At 35.5% G+C, this 21,268-nt stretch overlaps 1 protein-coding gene across 5 annotated transcripts in view; it reads right to left on the bottom strand.

Moving 5' to 3' along the window:
* LOC149787989 (suppressor of tumorigenicity 7 protein homolog) overlaps window positions 1-21,268 on the bottom strand; it is a 132,042-nt gene that overhangs the window by 32,513 nt on the left and 78,261 nt on the right. For all 5 annotated transcript variants that reach the window (XM_089974267.1, XM_089974269.1, XM_089974268.1 and 2 more), the window contains exons 4-7: window positions 16,316-16,486; window positions 8,007-8,085; window positions 6,729-6,783; window positions 1,251-1,350 (exon numbers count right to left, since the gene is read on the bottom strand). In XM_089974267.1, the coding sequence (XP_089830393.1) occupies window positions 1,251-1,350; window positions 6,729-6,783; window positions 8,007-8,085; window positions 16,316-16,486 (405 nt within the window). The remainder of the gene's footprint in view (window positions 1-1,250; window positions 1,351-6,728; window positions 6,784-8,006; window positions 8,086-16,315; window positions 16,487-21,268) is intronic.

The following is a 21,268-nucleotide window of genomic DNA, read 5'->3' as shown; positions in this document are numbered from 1 at the left end:
GGATCAACTATACACCACAAGATGTCCCCTGGTGAAACCCCCATATCAACAATACCTTTCACCCAGGAGGATTAGTATTGCAAACAAGATTTTCATTATATGATCACTATGGCAATCATAATGGACAATAGATCGTCACCATTTTCATGTAGGATCAACTAGACAGTCTAAGTTATCTCTGGTGAAAACCCCATGGCAATATTAGTCTTCATCCTTGAGAAGTAGCAATAACAAGATTTTCAACATGGCCATTGTAGTGGCCATACTGGACATCAGATTGGCACCATTTTCATTTAGAACCAACCTGACATCCTAATAAATCTTTTAGTGAAAACCCCATGCTAATACGACCACCCATTAAGGGGGTGTAGTGATATGATTTTTCATAATGGCTGCCATACTGGCCATCATAGCAGGACCATTTTCAAATATGGCGAATTAGGCATCATAAAAAATTTTCTCGTGAATACTCCATGTAAATATAACTTTACTTCCAAGTACTGATACAAAAAATTTCAAGTAGAATAATGTTGTGGCCATATCGGACATCAGATAAGCCTTATTTTCCTTTTGGACCAGTTGGTGTGTTGATAGGATGTAATGAAATAGGACCAACTTGTTAAATGTGGTAAAACAAAATGAATACATTTTGAGCATGGGCACTCTAAAAGTAGATGGGTCTGCGGTATGATGAAGGTTGAGTAATTACAAATTTCACACCACAGATTCAAAACTGCTTCTTCTACAAAACAAAATCCTTGGATAGTGCAGCAGTAACACACTTGCTTTGCACCTGTGGTCTCAAGTTCAGTATCAGAGCTTACTAGTGCAGGTTTTCATGGCAAACACCTGACATCACCATCATGATTATCAAGGGTTGTTCATAGTCTACTTTAGGATGGCACTGTACTATGCTCTCCTGGGGATTAGTCTCTGTTGAAACCTTTGGAAATCTAACAAACCACATATAGTAACAGTATACAAGCGCCAATGGAACATCAATTTAGTACCAGTTAACCATATTTTATTATGCATTGCAAATATTATTATTAAAAATGCACAAGTGGAATGCATAAAAATGCCCCATTTTGAAGAAGAAAAAAAAGGAGTGTCCTTAGAAGGGACCTTACCCTAAAACTGCCACTCAAGCAACCAGTGCCCTTGGTCTGGGAACAATGCTGATCCTTGGTACAAGTTGATGTTATAGTACCATAAAAAATTTGTCTCTAAACTGACGAGTCTCTACTTACTGTGCTGTGCTTCTTGTGAGGAACTATGATGTTGGGTCTGCTGGGTTTTCCTGTAATTTGCTTCGGCAACTTTATATGCTTGTTTAAATAACTTCTCTGCCTGTTGAAAAAAATAAAAACATCCAGAAGGATCATATGATATACAATATCATTTTGACTGGAATTTTTCAGATAAGTTTGCTTTGGTATTATTATTATTAGTGATCCAACATGCAGAATGAAGCAGGTATTTTATTAACAGGTAGATTTCATACAGTGGTCACTATCATTAGAAGTCAACCCACCTGCAATGAAAAAGGGGACCTCCAAATATGTGTGTGTGTGTGTGTGTGTGTGTGTGTGTGTGTATATATATATATATATATATATATATATATATATATATATATATGCATATATATATATATAACTTGGCCCCTATTCTACTTGCTTTGCTTTAGAGTTATTACATTAATCCTAATGGCACTGATGAATGACAATACTCAAGGAGGAAACTGAAAATAGATGTTTCTTCATCACATAATGACTAAATATACCACCATAAATGACCTTATTGATAAAAATTAGTATTCTTTGGTATATGTTGAGATTGGAGATAAAATAGAAATTCCTGAGACACCTGGTCACTGAGAAGTAATATCCAAAACTGCTGTCTCTGATGCCATAAAAAAACTACCTATTATTCCATAACCGTGGTGTCTGTTCCATGTTAAATGGAAGGAACTATATAATGTATGTGTTTGACAACCTTTTGGGTCTGGATCTAGATGACCACCTATCTGTAGCCATTTGCTGGACTGCACACCATAAGTAAGGTACTGAAGTAATCGTACATTATTTTCTTATAAACAATTCACCATCAGCATGTGAAAAACCAACAAAGGAACTTATGATTCTGCTCTTCAACAGACTCCCACTTGCCCCTCATAAAACTTCTGGACTAATGACATTCCTCTATTACTTGAGATTATTTTAGATTCTGGAGGGAAGCACACTAACCGAGGTTCACAGAGTTTTCTGACCCAGAGTTACTCCTACAACTACTAGGGTCACTTAATTCTGCCACTCAAGTTGTCTTACTCTAGGTCATGCTGTTGTGTCACATTCCACAAACAAGATAATTCTGTTCAACTTTGTTTTAGAGGGTGAAATGCTTCCCAGATGGCACTGTCATTTCTCTAGATGTATACTTGCCTCTTCAATATTTGAAACTTGGCAGCCTTGCTACAGTGTTATGTCTTTTCCTATTACATACTTGTTTAAGTAATGCCCTTTTGAATGAGCATTTTGATCACATATACTTGCTGAATGTTGCAACCAGAAGACACTTCTCGTGTTCTTCATTGTACAAATCTAGAAATACACCACCAGCCCTTTACAACTGGGGATGTAGACAAGGCTTGATGCATAAGGCTTGGCTGATTTTTCTTATGGTTACCGTTTATTATGCAGCACTTGTATGACATGCCCTGTTTATCACCAGTTGACCAGCAGTTTTGAGAAAGGTTAAGTGCTTACATGTTTAAAGAAATTAAGGCTTGAACAGAAGCATTTGGATAAAAACACACACACACGCACGCACACACACACATACTACTGACATTTCCAGTGAACAAACACTTCTTAGACATGAATATATATGTATGTAGTAGTACTGTATGGCACTACAGCATACAAGTGATCATGTAATGCATATTAATGGTAAATTTATGTTAAAATGAACTACAACAAAATTTTTAAAGATAAACCCTTCCAAAAAAGTAAACATTAAGAATAACTATAAAACATAAAGATGTTAAAATTTGGAAAAATGTATATAAAATAATAAAGCTAAAACATGTAAAATCCTTAAAACATGATTAAAATTTTGTTGCATAAACTGCATTTCCTGTAAGTTTCATGATTTTCTTGGGTTGTATGTACTCATAGTTTTCTTCATGTCAAAATACTTAACTCCACAGGGTGGAAACTGTTCCCATGCAAGTGGACAGTGACATGATATGCCTTCAGGTCAAAGTTAATAGGAGGTATAAACAAGTTAGAAATTTGTATCTGATACATGATCAGCAGAATACCACCTCATCTCTACAATGCATGCTGTACAGGGGATGTCACTCTGGGATTGATAATCTTTAAGTTTGTTGAGTTGTCATTCCACATTTTTTGCCAAGTATAATGAATGTGCTGATTTTTACAACATTTTTAGTCACTAAATCATACATGCCAACCCCTGGAAAGGAAAAAGTGTAATCCAAGTGGACAAAAAGAGTAATCCAAGCAGAAAAAGAGTAATCCATATATAATGATAAAAATCAAATGAGCATATGTACAAAATGATTTATTTATCCCTCTGGACTCTTAACATCAATTACTGCTTCAAGTTTTCATATATAGCACTTTGAACTTTAAAAAGCAACAGACTCTCATATTGCATTTCAAAACATTTTGTACCAGCTGAGACTATGAATGTTTTGCACACCAGTAGAGTACTAAGTACTGGGTTACTGAGCCTGGATTTGAATTCAGTTTTATTTTTGTTAACAATACTGAACAATCTCTCACAGTCAGCATTAGAATGGTAAAGAACCAATATTACTGTCATAACCTGAAAAAAAAAGAGGAAATGTATATCTTACAGTTATTGGGTCATTTAGCTGGGAAATAAGATGAAAAAAATCAACTCTGTCCGCATGAAGTACATTGTCAGGTAGAATGCCAACTTGATACTTCAGGATTTCTCCTTCTAATTTATCAGCAGCCTTTCCTGCAGCATGGTGCATCATATGACAAAGACAACCTGATATATACACTGATGGAGACATTTTTCAAAATAAAGAATGCAACTCTTTTATAAATTCCAGTCATCACTGATCCAGTATCAGCTGAAAACCCTACAGTTCTGCCAAATTGTTTATTCAAAGCATTATCAAGCAAATAAAAAAATGTTTTATCCAGTGGAATCTACTGTTAATTCTGGTAGTGAAAGAAGAGCACTTTGACTTTGCTCTTTCATTGTCAAATTCTATTACATAGACTGGGTACAACTCTTTGTCATCATAATCACTACTCCTGTCTGTTGCAATAAATGTACTAAACGGCCCAATTTTCATGGCTTCTGCAATTTTACATGAAGTATCTTCTGCGAAACACCTAATAATATTAGATGATTTTGTTCTTGCACATGCATATTTTCTGCAATTTTGGAATCAGGAAACATCTGTTTGAACAATGAACCAATGTAGTCTTCTACCGCCAGGAGCAGTGCTCTTTTAAGAACTCAGTACATAACGCCTTTGCATTTATAAATTTCATGTCCACAATTTAGTTCTGCTGTAAAAAAAGTTACATTAAGTATTGGATTGGAATTTGTAAAACAAGCTAATTCAATGTTTCTTTGTTTTACCACCATGACCAATATTAAAATGTTTTCCACACAGCCTGCAAGGGGCATGAAGCTGCCATAGAATGGAATGCTGTATTGTGTACTTCATGTATTCATCTTTGAATCAGTTTTTTGTATTTTCCTAATCTACCTGTGAAATTATCTGAAAAACATTTTTGCTCTTAACACGCGCAATGACTAGAATAAATCTGACTTGACTTTTAGCGCCAAATACCTACAGACTGGTTCTGTACCAGATATGAATTAGAACAAAGAATCTGCAAGCATATATTAAAAGTTAGAAAACCAATCTGTTCTCTCCTAACTAATCCACACAGCTGCTATAAATAGAAACCGAGGTCAAAAGTTTGAAAGTTGTTTCTTGGAAATAGAGCAGCTGCTATAAATAGAATAAAATACTGTTAGGAAAGTGCATGCAAGTCTATGGACAAGTGTACTCTTATGTCGTAGTTACACAGAAGCTGTCTTTTCTACAATACATTCTGTGGGATTAATGGGATGTTAACAAAAATGAGAAAACAAATTAGTAAGTTTTTGGGGAGGAAGAAATACTGAAAATGCGCAATCTGAACACATTTACGCATAAGGCATAATTTAGTGGAAAAAAGTGTAATGGTTGGCATGTATGCTATATGGAGTGTTCCATTCAGAAATGGTGGCTGCAGGGCAGCTTTATCTGCTCTTTCGTTACCTTTTATACTAATGTGACCAGACAACCAACAGTACATAACAAAAGTACACAATATATTTCCCATATTGTATGAGAACATGTTCCTGTAATATCTAGCATATTAATGGATTGTCAGATTTAATGTTCCATAAGAGTTCAACGTGGAAAGGGAATGCAAAAAGATGGCAAACTATGGTTTTTGAGAAGTTTATATATAGTTCAAAGTTTTTACTATATTTAAACTTCTCAAAAACCATGCAGCATGCAGTAAAAACTGAGGCTTTATCTGTCAACTCACTCAAGATGGTGCCATGGGGTGTTGCAATGGCAGCTTCAACATCAAGTTCATCTTTTGAATCATCTATATACCATGATGTATGCTATGTTTTCATTGAATTTACTCTAAAAAGGACAGGATATGTTGAGATCTTTTTGAATTTCTGACTGTTGTTGTTGTTGTTGGGTTTAACGCCATTTTTCAGCACACGATAGGCTATACATGGCGGCCAGTATTACTGGTGGAGGAAGAACCTGGGAAAACCCCAGAAAGAACCACCGACCCACGAGAAGCTACTGGCAAGCTTTCTCACATACCCACATTAGCTGAATCCGAGACTCAAACCCATGCAGACAGAGGTGAGATGGCAGTGATCCGTAATGGAGAGTGCTTTAGACCACTCGGGGCCCCTTTTGAATTTCTGAAAAGTTTTGTTCATATCAGGTGTTTTCATGGCTGTGACCATGTCACACTGACAGCTAAGACAAACCTGGAATCATTATGGAGTTGTCATTTATCACTGTGGTTCAGCTTATAATGCTGCTGGTGGTGGAAGTGGTTGGAGAAGAGGTGGGGGATATGTTTTTATGTTCACTTGTTTTTCTCACCTTGTTCAAATGATTCTCATGGACAAAAATATGACCTAATTTATAAAAAGAAAAAAAAGGGATCTCAATGATTACATCAAACTGCACATCTTTGAAATCCTAGCACTTGCTTATGTATCCACCTGTTCTGAAAATTAGGCAAAGCCCTGGTTCCAGCTATGAAGGACAATGACTTTTTAAAAACAGTGCAGGTTATATTTTAAATATGTTAAAGATTGTATCCTTTTGCCTTTCAATTGTTGCATTAAAAAAAGGTGGCCAGGAAAGGAATAATTTCCATTAATTAACTGAAAATCCTGTTAAAACCATTCTTATTTGCAGTACAGTCATATAATAATTACTCCAGGAAGCTTTTTTTGAAAAATAAAAACAAAATCAAAACAGAACTGGGAATTACTGATAACATTTTGAAATAGGAGTTCAAAGAGCTGTAAATTTATTAACATGATTTCAGACAGATGTACTGGACAGAATGACCCTGCCAAAAGACACTGCAAATAACCTTAATGTTGAAACTCACCTCAACTATTGTGGTGGCTTCCTCCTCTGCTAGTAGTATCAGAGCTGTGGCACAGCTACAATACACAAGTGTAAATCATATGAAATAAAATACTGGTCACTGACCAACAAATCAAACCAATGAATAAATCAGAAATAACCACGTCAACTAACTAGGAAAATATATTCTGCAAAATTAAACATCTTTAAGTGAAAATTTCACTTTTTAAAAAGTATTATTCTTTTCAATTCACAAAAAAACGAAAATTTCATAAAACCTGACAATTGTTTAATTTCATTATCGTAATAACAAGGATATTCTATCCACTCATTTACATATGAATACAAATTTTGTGTCCACCTCAAATGATTTTTGTCAACTTGAGCTAACAAGGTTGTTACCTAAAAAGTCTCTGAATTCTGATGTCATTGACATTTAGGTTGCGAGATTTGTATAGTCATGTGAGTCAGAATGCAAATGGAGAGATCCAGGTCAAATATCAGCAACGATGTCCTTTTGTCACTTCTGTCAGCGGATTAAAGACATGACAAATAATATGCTCACGATTTTTGAGGGAAAAAAAATCATATTCCTATCGATTTCATGCAGGTACATGTATATCTTGATGAAAAGTTGTTCAAGTTTGCTAGGCTGGTTAGTAAGTGGCTACCTATGCCGACACCAAATCGTGTCGACAAATTCCAACTTTTTGATAGACAATGGAGTCTGACCCCAAAAGTGGGGTGGAAAGGGTCAGAGGAAACTAAGACTACAAAGGTTCCAGGCACACATTTTTTGAGTGAACCGACCAAATAAATCCACTTTAGTTATATACTGTCTGAGGAAAATGGTAGATGAATAAGTGGTTTGAGGTGTGTCACTTGAATGTGTACTGATTGGTCAAGAGATTAGCATGACAATCAGTTTGTGTCTGGTCAATTCCCTGTGTGGTCAAGAGATCAGCATGACCATCAGTTTGTGTCTGGTCAATTCCCTGTGTGGTCAAGAGATTAACATGACCATCAGTTGGTGTCTAGTCAATTCCCTGTGTGGTCAAGAGATTAACATGACCATCAGTTGGTGTCTGGTCAATTCCCTCTGTGGTCAAGAGGTTAGCATGGCCATCAGTTGGTGTCTGGTCAATTCCCTGTGTGGTCAAGAGATTAACATGACCATCAGTTGGTGTCTGGTCAATTCCCTGTGCAGTCTACCTAATGTCATGAGAAACACATGCTTGTGTAATCATGTATACATGTTTTCCATGCAACACAAATAAATAAATAGCAAAATTTCACTTACTCTGGATTTTTCTCTAATGCTTCATGTGCGGCTTTTATTCTAGATTGAGGTTTTCTTTCTCGCCATGCTGTCTGCATAACTGAAAAGGATTCCATAATTGTTATTACAGAGAAAATATGGTCATACAGTTCAAACACTGGATTTTGCAGACAGTCTCACAATGTCATAGTATTTTGATATAACACTATTCCCAAGGAAAGAAATCACTAATTCAATCAGCATGCATAACTAGTGAAGAAGAAAAAAGATTTTCAGGGAATCCAAGACTACTATTTGATGTAGGCTGCTTTTGTCTTGAAATAAAAAACTTCAGTGATGGATTGTTTGTGTGTCATTCAAATACAGGTGGCAACATTTTAAAAGTTGAAATCATGAAATGGGCAATCATCACTGCTCATTTTCTGTGGCACTAGGTGTCATGACATTTACAGAGCTGAAACAATTACCTATATAACAATCTGAATATGTGTGTTTTGAGTGGACTGTGACAAACGGCGTTAAACCAAAACAACAACAACAAACCTATTAAATCCATTCTCTTTTCTTTGTCTGCTTTTGGTATTTACTGAAAAACGCCTCCGTCACATTGAAAACTCTGTGGATTCATTAATACAAATCAAATTAAATGACATTTTTGGGCTCTTAAGTAAATTTTGTTTAAATCAGACCAAAATCAAATGAATGTAGATTTTATTTTCCCAGTTTATCTTCAAACTTTGTACAATCTAAAACTTTTCTTTACTGCCAAGTCAAATTTAGGGCAGTAACTCAGTTAAATACATTGAATATCTAAAGAAAATTATCCGTGAAGTCATTTGTTCACAATCAAATTTATAGAGACACGTGGCCGATTTTATTCATTTAATTTTTGGATAAGCTGATAGATGCAAATTGGCTTTACTGACTTTGCTGAAAAGCAATGTGACTATTCAGAATATAACAATTTGAACAGCTTGTGAGTAGGAGTTTGAATTTCTGATGATTTAGCAAGTCTGAAGTTTTTCCTTAAGAAAAGGGTTAAACACTGCAAACATAAATTCTGTATTATTTCTTTTCCAAAAAGTCTCCCAAAAACTGTAAATATTCAAATGCTATTTGTTTTATTCAAATATTCACAAAAAAGGTTTTTTGATTCATATGTTCCATTATTCACTTCAGCTCAAGTAATTTAACTCATTAATTTCAAAAACTGGTCAAATACTGTATGTTTTTATACATGAAATGTACCTGCTTATAAGTCTAGTTTAATAGCAAACAACCGTGACCCTGAGCTGCCATCATTTAATTCACCAGCAGACCCAGGTCCATATTGCCCTTTATACTGATTACTCCTGACAAACTGCATAGACCCAGATCTTCTGGTGCTTTATACAATGGCAAATCTGGGTCTGTGCAGTCTAGCTGGACTTGACTTATGAGTATATACAGTAGGATTTATTATTGATCACAGTCAGCCCACGAAATTTCCCCTTCATTACAGCTTTCCCACGGCTTGCAATAATTGACAACATAAAATTGACAGGAAGGCTAGAAGGAAACACAGTGGAAAACTAATTAGTGGCCTCTGTCCTTTTTTCATTAGTTCACTAGGAGCTGATGACAAAACAAGCTTAGGAGTTTTGCCTTAAACTTAGCAATGATCTTGCCCATATCATAACAATGGCATTGGTAGGTATTAACGTGCAAGTGTCACATGGTCAAAACATTTGGTGCGTTAATTGATTATACAGCACTTGATATATACAAGAATGACATATTTAATGATTGCAACAATTAAAATAAATTTTGTAATTAATGACTGACTGTTTCCCTTTCATTTTGAAATTAAGTTGAAAATTTAGTCCAAGCAGTGAATCGTGTACCTATCAAACTTTGTCATAAAGTAGTTAGTATTTCAAATTTTAGTGTTCATTTCAAATCTAGTTGCCTTAGACATTTAGAGAATAAATCAATCAAGTGGGCAGTTAGTTGCAGAAGATGATGAAAAGTGAAGGTTTTGTTAAGGCAATTAAAGAGTTATTATAAAAAAGTACAAGGTTATTTTTGATAGTATACAGATTCATCACCTTTAGGCCAGTCATTAAAATTCATACTTGGTGTTCATTAAAATTTTTTTTTACATAATGCCTCGACTCAAATTCACTTATAACTGGCCTTAGGCTCCATTGAATTCTGACGAGTTTATGTTGGGAAACCCTAAGCCATATCTGCCTTTATTTAAGTTTGACAGTAATTTAACTGCTGACATAAACTGAAAAATAGAATGATTCTGTCACACCATATGTACTCACTTATAAGTTGAATCCAACTACAAATTGCACAGACCTGGATCTGCCATCACATAATATGCTAGCAGATCTAGGTTTATGCTGTTGAATGGAGTATTCAGCCGATAAAGTGCACTGACCCTGATTTACCTGTGCATCATGATACGGTAGATCAGGGTCTATGATGATAGCAGTTGGACCCAACTTATAATTGAGAATATACGGTAAATAGGATGACATGGTGGCTCAGTATTAGCATGCCAGATTCATAATAAGTGGGTTCAAATTCTGCCCAGACGAGCCTGGGTTGCATAGCGGTATTTCTCGTTGCTAGGAGCTTGATTTCTATACCTCTGCATTACGTAGTTTTCATGAGAAATTCAGACATTTTCTCTTCCTACTTAAGAGAACTAAGCAAAAAAGGTGCAGCATAATTTCCTCCAGACAGCTATTTTATTCTAGTTATTGAACACAGCGCATGACTCAAACTGATATCAGTTTTTTTCTCCCTCCAATTATCAACAGAGTGATGAGAACAATTGGAAGATATTGTCTCCGACACATCTACTGTATATACTCACTTATACGTCAAATCTAACTGCTAACAACATAGGCCTGATCTGCAATTGGATAATGTGCCAGCAGATTAGGGTCTACATTGCTCGTTTTACTGATTACTCCTAACAGACAGCATACACCCTGATCTGACATCGCATAATTTGGTGGCAGATCTGGTCTGTGTAATCTGCAGCTGGACTTCACTAAGGAGCAAGTGTATATGGTACACTGTGAACTATTTTTATTTTGGGAAAGTCAAACTTGTGCTTTCATCTCAGAGCACTAGATAATTATTTAATACACTGGGTATTTAACTTTCTGGTTGGAATTAAACAGCATTTTCTAACGCAAAAATCAAATACCAGATTAATCATCAAGACATTAGAAAGCATCAAAAAGCTTCGTGACGAAGACTAATTCAGGAGGTGTTTGATTGCATGGCTCAGTTTAAGTGAGTGATTGCATAGTGATCAAATAACACTGTTTCAAATGTGCATGAAACATCCAATACTTGTCTAAATGGCAAAGTTTATGTTGCTTGGAATCAGCATCATAAAACCTAGACTGTCCTTACAGTGGGAGCAATATGCCATCAAGCTGGGACTAAATGCTTCAAACAAAACTGATCTGGGTAACTTTGAACTAGAAATTACTGTATCACGATAATTGTGTTCTATATAAAACATTATGATTGTATGGCATACATAAATTTAAACTACACACAAGAGTCCATGCTTGCAAAACATTCATTGCAGGCTGCACTAAATTTCCAGAATCATGGTTCCCACGCTTTTCTGAAGATAAATTTCCATGTCATTTCCATGGTTTTTCCAGGAAGACATTATGTTTTCAAGGTCCACATATGACTATTACTGAATGGAATTATAGAACATTTTAGATTTTAAAAAAATGCATTTTCTAAATCTCAAGATGTTTCTATTTCAAGACTCTCCAAAACATCTAAGTCAAAAAAGATGATCATGTACAAAACCACAAAATGTATCACATGAAACAAGTTTGATTATATTCCTAGATTGGCATGTACTGTCCTTACAAATGTACAGAATACAAATTTTAACTTTGCTTACCTGCATTATGCTATGTGCAAACAACATAACGAACATAAATTGGTTTTGTTCCCTTTCCAACCTTTACTTCTAAATAATTATTTAACAATGTATATGCATGTTATACAAAGTAATATTTCCTATCACAGCATTAAAAAACAATAAATGCAAAATATTAGAATCTTATCTAGTAAGGAAAAAGTTTACCACTGAATTTATCTGTGCCAATAAAATCCCAAACAAGATTTTTCAATCTTAACTCCTTAAGACGATTTCGTCAAAAATCCATCATTTCAAAAACATTTACAAAAGGGATGATTTAAACTTTGACAGAAGACCTTCAAATTTATAATTGCTGTATTAAAAAGGACTGAATTATCTGTAACATCAACTTGTCTTTTTGTAATTCGATAAACCAGTCCTGGCAAACTTGTATTGATACGGGCGTATATTTGTTGTTTAATTTAATACAAGGGATGACAATTTCCCCATTTCTCTGGTGTTCCATTTAAGATCTGAAACCAATGCTTCAAGCCACATATCATTGTGTAATAGTGTCTCATCAAATTTCAGCTCAGATTTGAAATTTTTTTACAACAATACTGGCTTAAAATGAATTGCAGTCCATTTTCTAAACCGGATTTCCTCCACATATTCTCCCCCATGGGCATTTATGCTGGGATGTGGGGTCAGAGAAATTGCATATTGAAAATTTGGAATTTGCCGCCACCATGCAGTAGTGGCATATGGTAGTCGCTTACCAGCGGGCATAGAAAATTTAAACTTAAGTTATATTGACTCATACCTGCATGAAATCGATAGGAAAATGATTTATTTTCTCAGAAATGGCAAGTATTATAATTGTTATGTCTTTAATCTGTTGACAGTCTAGACAAAACTACAGCATGAAACCTGATCCGGTACTCGCCATCACACAACTTCACAAATCTCAATAGTCATGTGATATCATCAGCACACTCCTTTTTAATGTTGTTGTACAAAATTCATTTATATTAAATGAAAGTCAGATACCTTTTGTAAAAACCAGAAAGAACATATAATTCTCAACATATTTATTTGGAGAAGAACGACAAGAAACCTGTCGATGCAATCTGGCCAGTCAGATTCGTCAAGCAAAGAGAACAAATTCACATGGTAGTCACATGATACAACAAAACCCCGACAGTTGTTCTAGGAATAAATATATGTAATTTTGGGTTCTTTCAATTTTGTATTTTTATTATAACCAGCATGCGAATTTCATTTAATATTTTTTTCTACAACATTTGAAATGGGATATTACTGATATCATGTGACTAAGGTATCTATGAGGTCATGAACATGTGGGTTGTGAAATTTGTGTACTCATACGACTACCAATGCAAATCATGAGTGCCAAGTCAAATTTTATCAATGTCCTAGTTTTAATTTGTCTTTAAGCAGATGAAAGACATTATGATTTTGATACTCGCAATTTATGAGAAAATAAATAATTTTCATATCGATTTAATGCGGGTTTGACTAGATTTAACAACGTTTATGTTTGCTAGACCATCTAGAAAGCGGCTAAGCTTTGCCACCACCTTGTTGGCCTCTTGTGATGCTAGACTGGTTTTCATATCTTCCATGTAAAAAAAGACATGGATATAGAAATGTCTGTGGGGAAAAAAAGTCTACTAGATGAATCTAATCCACTGAGCATTTGGATTGACTCAATATGTGTTTATGTCAAGCAACCTCTGAACATTCTGGTCAGAACTCGTTAAATTTAACTCACAATCACTTCAGTTAAAACTCAATTACATAACTGTTTCGGGCATCAAGTGGCAGCGGAAAATTCCCAGGGTTTTCCCTGACTTACACAATATTTGCAAAATTCAAGGACATTTCATGGTTGGCAAAAAATGATAATTTCTCCTGACTTTTTCCCGACAGCGTGGGAATCCTGCAGAATGAACAAATTCATGTTTTCTTTTCTCTTTCTTTCAAATGTACTAAAACTTGACCAGATACATAAAAATGATTATAAACATGTTTATTATCATATTTGGCCAAACATGGGGCACCTGGCACCTGAAAATAAGTGAGGAGAGTGTCTCTATTAAAGACCCCAATAGTAACAGTTTTCAGTTGTTTCAATTGATAGGGGATTACAAATGAATGGAGAAGAGTGTGTAAATACTATAGGATCTTGTATGGAATATCACATGATAGACTAAACCCGCCTGAAGTTTAAATGAGCGTGTGTAGCAGTTAACTAGCTAGATATAGTAGGCAAAAGGGGATGGTTTATGTTATAAGCATTCTTGTTTTTTCCTCAAAGTAAAAACCACAAGAAAAAGAATATTTTTGGTCATTGTGCATAATTTTCTTTATTTTTTAATTTTATTACCATCTTGTATTGATAGTTTAAATCCATATTATCATACACTATTACCAGAATAAATAGAGCACTTACCAGATGATATGAACCACTGCTAGCACAAATGGATGGATGGATGTATGTATCAGTCTGTCAAACATAAGATGTGTATGTGCTGGTAATATGTATTTCTGTCAAAAGAATTTAATTTAAAAATAAACAAGAGTCCCTAGAAGGGACTTGTGCTCTACTGTCCAAAAGGGAATTTCCAGGAATTCAAGGTAAAACCATTTCTACTTCTTAACTGCTGATTGTTGAAAGCATCTCAGATATTCTAGAGTGACAAGATTTTCAAATTAGCCACTGTGGCAGCCATACTGGATGCAAGATCATCACCATTTTCATTTAGGAGAAACAACACACCAATCAGAAAAGTTTTGGTGAAAACCCATGTTGACATGACTCTGGAGAATCAGAGATAACATTTTTTGTTTGTTTCGTGGAAGCCAGGATATAGGTGAGATAAGCAATATTTTTATTCAGGAAGAACTAGCTATCAAAAATAGACTTCAGGTTCATAATGCACATTGATACGACTTTCTATTAATGAAGACTAGTAATCTGTTGCAGCTGTATTGGTCACCATTTTCATTTAGGATGAACTATGCATCTTAAAAGGTTCTTGAAAACAAATTCCATGCTGATATGGCCATCCATTCAGGAGGAGTAGCGATTTAAAGATTTTCAAGATGGCCACCATGGTGGTGTCCATATTGGATGTCTGAGTGGAATCATTTTCATTTAGAAGCAACAAGACAACAAGACATAAGAAGTCTTCTTGTGAAAGTCCACATCAAGCTTGAAAACATGCATTTAAAAGCCCAGAAGTGTGATTCAAGACTGATCCAAACATAGTAAACATTGTGTTTATCTAAAACGTTTGTCAAGAATGCTCATTACCTTAATTAGCTCCAGCACATTTTCACAAACAGCAGTTCCAAACCCTATGGAGTTCAATGACTTCTTGCAATCTACCAACTTGATGTAATTCTTAACAAATTTTGTAATTTCACATGGGCCGAGGCAACAGCAATCATCTTTCCCTCCATATGACATATCCAAATCAACACATTATGTCCACAAAAAGCAACTGTTGCCCTTCCTGCTTTGCCCTCCAAGAATATAATATTCTTTTTCATTCTTCTGTACTATTCAAACTTTTTAATGGGTTTATTAATATTATCCCTTTCATCCTGAAAAAGTACTGCTAGTTAGCTGCCATTTTTAGAAAATAAGCAACGTCTTGACCATACAAACATTTTGCATCAAAAAATACATTTAGTTTACAGCATCTGACGTACTCCTGTTGGTTTCCTGATCAACTCCACTTATCTCATATGACGTCTGGATCCAAACACGGACAGACCAGTATGCGAATTTATAAAAAAACAACTGTATTTCCATAATTTTCGCTTTGTTTCTGCAACACCGCATTATACAGGTCATTTCTGTAAGTCCTGCAGCAAAATATTAATGGTTGGCAGGTCGGTTTTCATGATGGCTGATGTGGTGGCCATACTGAATGTCTGAGCAGAACCATTTTCATTTAGGTTCAACTAAACATTGTAAGCCTTTGGGTGAAAACCTCATGTTGATATGCCTTTCCATTCAGGAGTAGCAATGACAAAATTTTCAAGATGGCTGCCATGCTAGCCATGTTGGACATCAGCTTGGCACCAATTCATTTAGATTCAATTAAATCAAAATCTTTCTGTGAAAACCCCTAGCTTGATGAGACCATCCAATTAGAAGGAGTAATGATAAGATTTTAAGATGGTTGCTCTGGTTGCCATATTGGAAGCATGTGTGTGTAAAGCTCGAGGCAATCCTCCAAGAAATTTAGGAGGATTAATAATAACAAACTTACGCTAACAGATGGATAGATGGATGTAGGAAGTTGGATGATGACAACAGGCCATCCCAAAAGCTCTTCTGGCCTATGACCTGAAGAGCTAAAACTTAAAAATAAATTATTTTATTTACATTATTTCTTACTTTCATATTCTGGCTTTCCTGCATCTGTGTCACATGTGAAGAATGTCTGATGATCCTGTGCTGACAAATTCATGTCATAGTATGTTAGTGGCTCTTTATTCGCCGCCCATGTGTATCGCTGATATTCTGACCCACGGAACAAATTTAGAGGGTTTCTCCAAACTTTGCATTCTGTAAAAGATGCGAGGAAAAGTAAATAAGTCAATGTTATTAATGTTTTTCTGGTTAACATACTTTAAAAAATGAATGTTTTTTTTAAGGGAGTGGGATTAATACTAGACATAGCATCTCCAATGAAAATTATTTATTTATGTATTTTCTAATGAATGGTTCAACACACAGAATTGGTACCATTGGATATGATCATGGTTGGGTATTTATTGATGTGTAACTTTTACCTAATCACTCACAAAGTAAATAAAGTCCAAAGGACTTTATGTAAACTTTGTGAGTGATTAGGTAAAATGTATACATCGATTCCAATTTACTTCTTTTCTAACATCAGATCAGCAGATTTAACCAACGAAACATTCACTTTTATGTACATCAAAGTTTTCTTTCATTAGCCTCTTAACTGTGATAGAATACATAGCCATCTTCGCTAGCCAAGATTCAGCGATCAACTCTTTATACTGTGACATGGGGTAGAATGTCAGTGATATACTGTTATGATCATCATTTTACTATGTAAAAAAAGGTTGTTGTGCTTAAACTAGGAGTATTTCCTCCTTTTTTTTGACAATTATGCTTGTGTATAGCACGTGTTGTTATAGCAATGTCGTTGTTACATTTTACACATTTCGATCTTTCAAAAGCAAAATCATGTCCATTTTTAGTGACATCCCTTGGTTGACATTTAACCCTGACCTTTAATAACCGCTGCTGTAACATGTTGTCGAGGTGAAATGCAATAATTTTTGAAAATGGGCTTCTAAAACCTGACATATGCCTTCTTCGGCAAAAAGGGCTAGTGTTCGAATGCAGGAAGGTCTGTGCAATTATATTGTTTTTACTTCTAGTGGTCAATTTTAAGATGTGGCTTGTCATTTTTGATCAGAAATCACAGGAGTGGGTGTGTGGGATCTTGTTGTTATTATTATTAGGATGCAAGGCATTGATATAGATAAAACTTCACATCAAATGATCTCGTAACAGGGAACCAAAAGTAGTCTGCAGAATTTATCGATGTGTAAAAAATTATAGATAAGTATCACGTGACTGTTTACATCCAATCAAAGCACAGAAAACAGTCAATTTATAAAAATTGGAATTATAGTATGATGAGGAATCTCCAATTCAATCAGTCTTCTCTTCAAATACAGGATGATGAGGAATCTCCAATTCATTTGGTCCCCTCATCATATACGGGATAGTGAGGATGCTCTAGTTCATTTGGTCCTCTCTTCATATAAAGGATGATGAGGATGCTGTAGTTCATTTGGTCCCCTCTTCATATACAGGATGATGAGGATGCTGTAGTTCATTTGGTCCCCTCTTCATATACAGGATGATGAGGATGCTCTAGTTCATTTGGTCCCCTCTTCATATACAGGATGATGAGGATGCTCTAGTTCATTTGGTCCCCTCTTCATATACAGGATGATGACAATGCTCTAGTTCATTTGGTCCCCTCTTTATATACAGGATGATAACGATGCTCTAGTTCATTTGGTCAAAAGCTGGCTTTTTACTTGCTGTATTTGACCATGTATACCTACAAAACCAACTGCAAACAGACTCAGATCTGTTGCCATTTTATCATTCAGCAGATCTGTAATTCCATGCCAACAGTTAGTAGTTGGGTGCATATATTATCAGGGTCATTCCATGACATGCACAGGGTGATTCATGCAAATTTCTCAAAATGCATGCTGAAAACTCATCCAGATGTGCTAAGATTTTTAAGTCCTACCTTTACATGTTCCTTTAATTCATACCTTATTTACAAATTTCTCCACATATTTCGAAATGGAGAATCTCCCGCCAAAATTGACTTGTCTATAACATAACTTTATTTAGAATTTCATTTAGCTGAAAGTTGTGATGTATTGATGCATTTTTCATCAATGCAAGTTTAAGAAAAATCGATCTTTCTGAATTTTCAGAACACAGTATTGACCTCATGTACCTTTAAATCACATTTTGATCCTCAAACCAATAGGGTTCTTCCTTCTCAAAGTGTTAAGTCACTCAAAGTTCGGTAACTGTACATGGTGGGGGACTTAAGTTATTGTGTGGGAACATTTTTTTCTTCTTCAGTCACAGTCAATTATCCCGAGTACAAGTCTGCTAACAGTAGAAGGTGGAAAACAGATTTAGTCAAGAAATATGTCCTTCTTTGGACACAGAGACTGTCACCTTTGAGCTTTTGAACTCATTATCATTTAGCTTCTTCCTTTCAAAAAGTCAAATCTATCCACAGACTTTGGTGACTGTATATGGTGAAAGACCTGAGTCACTTCGAGTCCTTTCAATGTGACCTTTATGACCTTTGACCCCACAAACCAATAGAGTTTGTCTTTATCCCAAGTGCAAACAATATGCACAGCTTAGTAACTATTGAGTCTGGTAACTATTTGGTCAGTGACCTTTTCTTAGTATGGCTGTGGTACTAACAGATGTATACAATCATCCAACTTAATAGAATCAATTGAAACACAAAATTTAACTGAAAGTCAATTATGCATGCAATATGGATAACAGGGACTTACATTTGTGATGAGGGTGTAGCATTCATCAAGATGCAAAAAAAACCCCACGTGATTATGAGCTAACACAAACAACTAAGCCAGTAAACTATGAAAAGATAGGTCCAAGTGACCTTTTGTTACCTGGGTGGTTCTAACAGAGATGCATACAATCATCTCACTTGATTACTGTAGGATGAACAGAGCTCAAGAAATTAGCTTAAAACACAAAATATAACCAGTCAACCATGTATCAACAATGGATCAGCGTGATCTACTTTTGTGATGAGAATGCATTCCTTGCCAAGTTTCATGATTCCAGGTACAGTAGGTAAACTGGACACAAAAATTAACTTCTGACGATGTGCAAGTATAGTACATGTGCATACTAAGTTTGCCTCCTCTGCCATGCCAGGTGCTATAAAATCTGAATTCACTCCAAACTGTTGCCTAGGACCTTGGTAGGAACAATGGCTGAAATATGTTTTGGCTGTACATGTGTATATGCTTTAATCTGTCTGGATCCCAATGCCAATGCTGACAATGATGACTGTACAAAAACTTTCACCTGCTTTGTAGAGGGAAGATGTGTGTGTGTTTGTGATCTGCTTTAACAATTTTTCAGTCATATCACTATGATGTCTGCAGTGTGACAGTTTAGAGTGATATCTAACAATGGGGCATCATGCCGCAGACATGTAGCATGATGTCCCACCCAGTCACATTATCCTGACACCAGTCAAACCAGTCCATACACTAACCTTATAATGCTGAGCTACAAGCAAGGCAGCTGTTGGTACCATTTTTGTAAGTCTTTGGTATGACTCGGCCGGGGATCTAACCCACAACCTGCCGCATCCGAAATTTTTGTTAAAGCTACGTTAAAAATCCAAATCACACACACACACTCCAACTGCATAGACCCAGACATGCCATAATATAATGGACTGGTAGATCTAGGTCTGTGTAGTTTGTAGAACAAATAATACAGGCTCTAATATGATGGGAGATCAAGGTTTATCTTGGTTGCAGTTGGACTTGACTTGTAACTGAGTATATATGGAATTATCTTTCTTTCATTCTATTCCAGAATGAACTCTTTCCTGTTTATCAATTAGTATCCCTTTAAGGATTTCTTTGTAGAAACATACATGTATTAATTCTTTCCTTTAATCCAAATGAGGTGATAATGAGGTGATATTAACTGTGGGACTTCAATTATTGACCAAATTTGGATATCTTAAACTGTAATCCTAGAACTGAATTTTGCCTTTTCTTACAGAGCTATTGATTTCTGCTTTGTGATAATGAATGTCAGAAACTTCTGGGCTTTTAGTAGCAAAGAAGAATTAAAATCAGTCCTATTAGAGACAAAATATAGCTTTCCAGTCTTAAAATAGGATTATGAAAAAATGGTTAATGAGACAATAATATCTTAACTCTGTTAGCAGCGACTAAGATGGCGAAGACTGCTGTATTGTAATTATAATAAAGGTCAATGTAAGTTTCTGAATTTTATTTTAATAAGTAATGACAGGAAACTGACTGGCTCCTGACCCTGGCTGGGCAACATTCTATTCCTTTTGAAACTGCAAATTATGCCTTATTTAACTGAATGCTTTTTTTGTTCCTTCATTCAATGATTATGAAATACTACTGACCAAATACCATCTGACAGCTGGAGAAGGAAATAACATCAAAAGAATCTTAAGAGTGCGATTTCTTTAGAACAGTGATCTGGCAGGGACCTAGCAGCCATTATTGCTGGATTTAGGTAATCAGTATGCGCAAAGCTGACAATTCAACTCAGACAAGGTCTCATCAATAAAACAAAATTTGGATGGAATGTAAAATATAATTAAAGGAGGTCTTAAAATTGGGAGGATCTGCAACCACAAGCCAAAATTCTGCAAAAGGATTACATAGTACATAGACAGCCCAACTCTGCTACAGTTTGCTTATTATCATGCAGCATGACAAAGCTGGCTTCCTGTATATACTTGCTTATAAGTCAAGTTCAACTGCTAACTGTAAAGACCTAGATCTGCCAATGCATAATGTGCTGGCAGATCTGGGTCTGAGCAGTTTGTTAAGAGTAATCAGTAGAACAAACAACATAGGCCCTAGTCTGAAGGTGCATTATGCTATTGCAGATCAGGATCCTTCTTGTTTGCTGCTTCACTTGAACTATAAGTGACTATATAAAGTAAATTCAATAATAATCAAGCAACACTGTATAGAAATGAAATTGTAGATCTGAAAGTCA

Source organism: Sinohyriopsis cumingii, chromosome 11 (assembly GCF_028554795.1).
Source record: "Sinohyriopsis cumingii isolate HCF-2022 chromosome 11, ASM2855479v2, whole genome shotgun sequence".
Taxonomy (NCBI): domain Eukaryota; kingdom Metazoa; phylum Mollusca; class Bivalvia; order Unionida; family Unionidae; genus Sinohyriopsis; species Sinohyriopsis cumingii.
This window is presented reverse-complemented; position numbering and strand designations above follow the sequence as displayed.